General features: G+C 45.5%; 1 protein-coding gene across 1 annotated transcript in view; it reads right to left on the bottom strand.

Annotated features, from left to right (window-relative positions):
* Positions 1-342: 342 nt before the first annotated feature.
* TGM5 (transglutaminase 5) overlaps positions 343-6,000 on the bottom strand; it is a 31,466-nt gene continuing 25,808 nt past the window's right edge. Inside the window, exons 10-13 of the mRNA XM_030318373.2 lie at positions 3,699-4,064; positions 2,986-3,146; positions 1,403-1,536; positions 343-1,210 (exon numbers count right to left, since the gene is read on the bottom strand). Of these exons, the coding sequence (XP_030174233.1) occupies positions 1,057-1,210; positions 1,403-1,536; positions 2,986-3,146; positions 3,699-4,064 (815 nt within the window). The 3' untranslated portion in view covers positions 343-1,056. The remainder of the gene's footprint in view (positions 1,211-1,402; positions 1,537-2,985; positions 3,147-3,698; positions 4,065-6,000) is intronic.

Genomic DNA, 6,000 nt, shown 5'->3' with positions numbered 1-6,000 from the left:
TGTAGCAGTACCTGGAGGGCAGGTGCATCATGCCTTTCTCCATCCCAAATTTGGCACGGTGCCATGAGAAAGCAGGTGCATCTGAGAGGAGATAATTATTGGAGTGGCTTTGTGTTCACAGGGAGGATACATACGAGCTATAGCCATTATAAGGGTCTGAGAGTACTTCATTTCCTACCAAAAATCTACTTCACTGCATCATCAGCTGGTGTTTTCTCTGGAACCACAGTCATTCCAGGTCCATCCAGCACCACAATGCACTGGCAGATTTTGAGCCAAGAGGCTGGAACTTTTAGGATTGAGGGACATCTTGGATGTGATATGGAAAGGGATTCAAAGGAAGGCCAAATGAGAGATCTCATTTTCCCCCAAGATACAAAGAGGTAGTATGTAGAAACATTTACAGGGGTTGGTTTTCCTAACTAGATCATGACAGACACACTATCTGTAAGTACCTTACTTACCTGTTGACATGTTTGTTTTCTGTAGCCCCACCACAACCAATAGAATGTAAGCTCCATGGGGGCAGAACCTTTGCTTTGTTTACTGTCTTCTCTCCTATACTCAGAACAGCAGCTGGCACATACTAGGCACTCAGAAATTCACCCTTGAATGGGCTCAGGTGTTAAAACAATAGGACACTCCCAGCATCCGGAGAATAGGTAGGGGTTGCTGGAGGCAAAGTGATGACTACATGGGTGCAAAGGACTGAAATTTATTGGGACTAGGACATTAGCCACTGCAGTGACAAAATGACAGTGAGCTGCTCAGTCAGTCTTCTGAGGGGGCAGTAAGTCATGGTCAAGTCCAACCACTGCCCTCAGACATTTGAGTGTTATCTCACAACTCTGGATTGGACACCATAGACTCTGGTCTCTGATAAGACTCCTTGGGAGCTGTGCAAATGGTCCAGGGGACTATCCATTGCTGACATCTCCTCTGTTGCTTACTTCAGAACCCCTACAAAGCTCCTGTTGTGGAGTGGCACAGCTTGCATTTGAACTTGCTCCTTCTCCTGAAGCTTAAAATCTGTGCATCCACTCATTGTTCCAAAATTTATAACCTCAAGTCTACATAGACATTCCTGTAACCCTTGATGTCCTTAAACTTGTTGCTCCTCAGATTAGCTTGGATCTGCCTTTGGCCACTCTTGAAGGGGACAGTCTCCAGAGTGATGCTGGCCCTGTGTTGAGGTTTGAGGACTCCAATGCTGTAGCATAGAAAACAGAATGTTAGAAAATCATACCCAATATGATAACTCCAAAGCTCTTTCCACTCAGCAACCAGGGCTTTTCTTTCATCGTGTTTTCAGAGACTGGCCTTGGCACCTGTCACCAGAAAGAAGGATAGTGATAACCCCAAGACAAGATGGAAGTGAAGGCTGAATACCCCCAGAACTCACAGAACTCTCTGCTGTTTCTTGAAGAGACCACTTCCTTCCACAGTCAGCACACAATCTGCAACATGCTCTGAGAGGGGGTTTGAAAACAGCACCTGTATGGAGAGTGGCTGATTCACAATGGCAGCTCCTAAAACCTAAACAGAGAAATCCAGGGAAGAGGAAGGGATCAGAAAATTAATCTCATTCCCCAATTCACTAAACCCTTGATTGGGCCCGCTTCAACAGGAAGATGACTTGTATCTTCAGTGTCTGTTAATGCTTTCTATTATAGTTGCTGGAAATTTTTCCTTGTAGAGTTCTACTATATGTAAGACTAGGACTTTAAAGTCTTTCTTACTGTTTCCTTTCTTTTCCATAATCCCCAATTTATTATGACTGAAATATCATCATACTGGGGAGTTTCTATGCTGATGGCATTTTATAGGTCACTTTTTCTGTTATGAATTCAAGAATGTTAGCTGTGCAATTGTGTAAGCAATTGCTCCTTAGATGTATTTCCTGAAGAGCTGGACTTCTGTGACCCAGGTTTTTCCAACTATGGGTTAAAACCAACTCGATGGATTGTTGTTAATGTTTTTAAAGAATGAAATAGAAGAAAATATTAGTGTATATCACACAAGATATTGTTATGTAAAACTTTGTTTCATTTATATATGCATAGATGTTTGTACAAAATATTTTACATCCCTCAACCCAGCATATGGAAAAGTCTGATAAATTGGAGTCTGTAGTGATGTTTCCTCTGCTCCAAGGATTTCATCCAAGTGTAAACTAATCAGTCTCAAGGATTCTCATGCATAATTTGAGTGGATAGAATCTTCTTTGGCACTTTTTTATTGCACTTCCACTCCATCCCTTTTCTTCTTCTTAACATAACTGGCTCATTTCTTTTCACACCAGTGTGTGAGTGAAAAGCAATGGGACATTCAAGGCTGTAGACAGATAGAAGCAAACCTGGAAACCCTCCCTAAAACAGACTCCCGTGGCTGGGCTTGCCAGACACACCCCACCATGGGGCCCCACAGGCTCACTTGGCAGGGTCTAGGAGGCTGCTTGGCCTTGGGGAGATAGCACTGGAAGAGATCCATGAAGTCTTCCCACTCAGAGGACCACAGAATGTCACAGCAGGCAGTGTCCTCAGAGGCCAGCTAGTCTAATCCTCTCATTTGACAGTTCAAGAAGCAGAGACCCAGGGCCTTGTCTAAGAATGCACAGCCAGGAAATGGCAAATCACACCTAAGCTGATCTCAGTCAGTGCTTTCCTCCCCACTCAGGTTTCTCCCATCTGAGCTCATAGTTCCTCATGTTGACCCTGGGGAAAGCCATCAGTAGAAAGTGGCACAAGGGAGGCATCTCTCCTTGTCCTTTCCATGAAACCTGCTCAAGGTCCATCCATAACGCCTTTAATGGTGCAAGAGGATGGACATCCTGTCCAATGTTTTCAGATGAATCTCATGTTCTGATAGGGAGGTATTTGGGGACACCAGAAGAGTCAGAGGCAAGAGTCAGAGGCTGCTCTCCTGAACAGACTCTCAGAGGGCTTCCACCCCAGCCAGATCTCCAGGGGCCCCCAGGCCACTTACATTAATCATGATGCCTGGATAAGCTAAGGTGATGATCTTGTCCACCAGAATCTTTTCCGGACTGTTCTTCTCTTCGCCCAGGGCACTGATGCGGATCAGCTTGTCTGTTGACAGGTACTGGCTATACTGGGAATAGGGAATTCTGCAGGAATGGGTCTTTGCTAGGGAGAAAACAAAAAGATAAGATGAGTGTAGCTGGGAAAATCAGCTAGGCCTTGGATGGATCTGGGGGACCTTTCTTTGGGAAAGTGGCTTAATACAAACATGTATTAAGCCCCAGTGAAGCAGGCACTAGGTTTTCAGGTGAGAGGCTGAGGTTAAGAAAGGCAAGATGGTTTCCCCAAGGTCATTCTACTGGTAAATGGATAAGCTGAGGTTCTAACCAAAGTCTGGAGGCCTCCAAAGCTCAGGCTTCCCCTATTAAACCAGGCTCCTTTCCTTGAAGTAGTAAAGGGAAGGGATTGGGTGGAAGAGAAAGGAGAGAAGAAAAAGAAGAAGAGGAGAAGGGAGGGAGGAAAAGAGGGAGAGAGGGGCAGAGAGAGGAAAGGAGGGAAGGAGGGGAGAAGGAATCTGTGCTGAAGGGGACATTAGGAAGACTGGTGTCACAGGGGTGTGTCCCCAGAATCCTTGTTGGCTGGCTTATCCCCACTGGCATTTCCATAACCCACTCTGTATACACAGACCATCCCTGTGCCCATACCCAGAGCCCATACCTTCTTCAGAAGAAAGTGTGATGAAGGCTGTGTCCTGCCAGAAAGGGGGCAGGGGGCTGCCATCATGCAGCAGGGACTGGGCACTCAGGTTCACTTTGAGGTCCTTGAACTGGAGTGACATGTTGAGGGCCAGCAGGACAAACCTTATGTCCTGGCCCATGTTGGGCGGGTCGAGCAGCTGGAATTTCAAGGAGACCTGGACTATATCACTGGGCCGAAGGGAAGGCATATGCAGGCTCCGAGGGCTGTCCCCGTTCAGTGGCACAGCTGTGGAATGTTGTGAGTCTGCTTTGTGGGGGCCTTCAGACCTTCTAGCCTTCAACTTCTGAAGAGCTCTCATAAACACCAGCCTCTCCTGGGGGGAACCTGGAAGGACAGAGATGGCACCGGCTGTGGACCAGTCTGACCCAGGGGTGCAAGCCTTGGCTGAACACCGCAGGTGTGTTAAAACCCTCATTTCCAACAATTAACACTGCCTACCTTGCATCAAGAGCTTTCTAAGTGTCAGCTTTGCTGAGCATTTCACACCATTCATCCTCACCTCAACCATGAGAGGGATGTATTGTTATTATTTATTATTATTATTTTTTAGCAGTGCCCATGTGAAAGTGGTGTCCCCAGTAGAGATAAGATGGCTCTTTAGACCTTCTCTTCAGTTCCATGAAAGGCCTAGAACTGTTTTTTCTTAAATCACTAGCACTGTTTTATTTATTTGCTTGTTTACTTACTTACATTTTGACCCCTTTTACCCATTTCTCCCATCCCACCCCCCTTCATCTGGTAACCACCGATCTGTATTCTGTACCTATGAACTTGGTTTCTTTTCTGTGTTTTTTTTTTTTTTTTTAGACTCCACACATAAGAGAGAAAATCATACGGTATTTGTCTTTGTCTGACTCATTTCAGTTAGCATAATGCCATCAAGGTCCATCCATATTGTGGCAAATGGCAAGATATCTTTTTTTTTCTTTTTGTGATTGAATAATATTCCATTGTATACATATACTACATTTTGTTTAGCCATTCATCCATCAGTGGACACTTGGGCTGTTTCCATAGCTTGACTATTGTAAATAATGCTACAGTGAACATGAGGGTGCATATATTTTTTCAAGTTGGTGTTTCATTTTCTTCAGACAAATACCCAATAGTGTGATTGCTGGGTCACATGGTAGTTCTATTTTTAATTTTTTGAGAAACCTCCATACTGTTTCCCACAGTGGCTGTACCAGTTTGCATTCCCACAACAGTGCATGAGAGTTCCTTTTTTTCCACCTCCTTACCACCACCACCACCAACATAATCCATATACAGATGAGGAAAATGGGGCTCAGAGAGGTCACATCCCTTGTCCAAATTCCACAACTGGCAAATGGCAGAATCTAGGTGGAAACCAAATCTGCCCAGCATGAAAATCTGTGCTCATGACCCCTAGACTCTATCCTGCCTTCTTCACGGGAAAGACAAAGGCCCTTTAAGCTTCTTAAAGATAGCAGCACGGTGTGATTTCCTGTTCTAGAACCAATTGATTGGTCAGGTGTGGACTAATTCCTGGAAATGAGAAACTGAGAAGCCACAGTTTAAAAAGAAAAAAAGAAAGAAAGAAAGAAAAAGAAAGAAAGCAAAGGAAAGGAAAGGAAAGGAAAAAAAGAAAAAGAAAAGAAAAATATTTAGGCAAGCTGAGTTCCCAGAGAGGTGTGGCTTTAGTACTGGGGAGGCACTGTAGCCAAGATATGCAGGAATAGTCACCCATGCTTCCCTAATAATCCCCCCACTGCTTTCACTAAGCAATCACTATCCCCAGTGACTGTCCCCACCCCCACCCCAGTGCATCCCCACAATCTCCCCAGGTAGAGGCCACTTTTTTATCCTCTTGCCCTGGGGGTCATTCGAAGCCTCGTTCCAGGCAGAAAAGGATCTCAAGGCATCTGCTTTAGCAAGAGTGGGCCCAGGGAGATGTGAATCAGATTTAGCTCACCTGTGGTCGGCTCTACAGGCTGAGTGGGAGGAGACCAAATACTGCCTGACTAATCAGCACCCTCAGGCCCAAAGGAATATAGCTCCAAACCCCCAAGCTCACAGTGGAACCCCATGGACCTCTAGTGAATGCTGTCACTGCCCACCTACATCCCCTTGGAGCTTGCTAGTTCAATGCCCATGTGCCCTACTTTAAAATTCTAGCACTTTCCACTCTTTGAGGCTTTGTTTGCCACCAGAGCTGCTTTAGCCGGTGCATGGAACAGGCCAAAAGTGCTAGGGACTTTACACGGCAAGGAGCAGGCTTCAACCCTTGACTAGCCCC

This window comes from Lynx canadensis, chromosome B3, assembly GCF_007474595.2.
Source record: "Lynx canadensis isolate LIC74 chromosome B3, mLynCan4.pri.v2, whole genome shotgun sequence".
Lineage (NCBI taxonomy): Eukaryota > Metazoa > Chordata > Mammalia > Carnivora > Felidae > Lynx > Lynx canadensis.
This window is presented reverse-complemented; position numbering and strand designations above follow the sequence as displayed.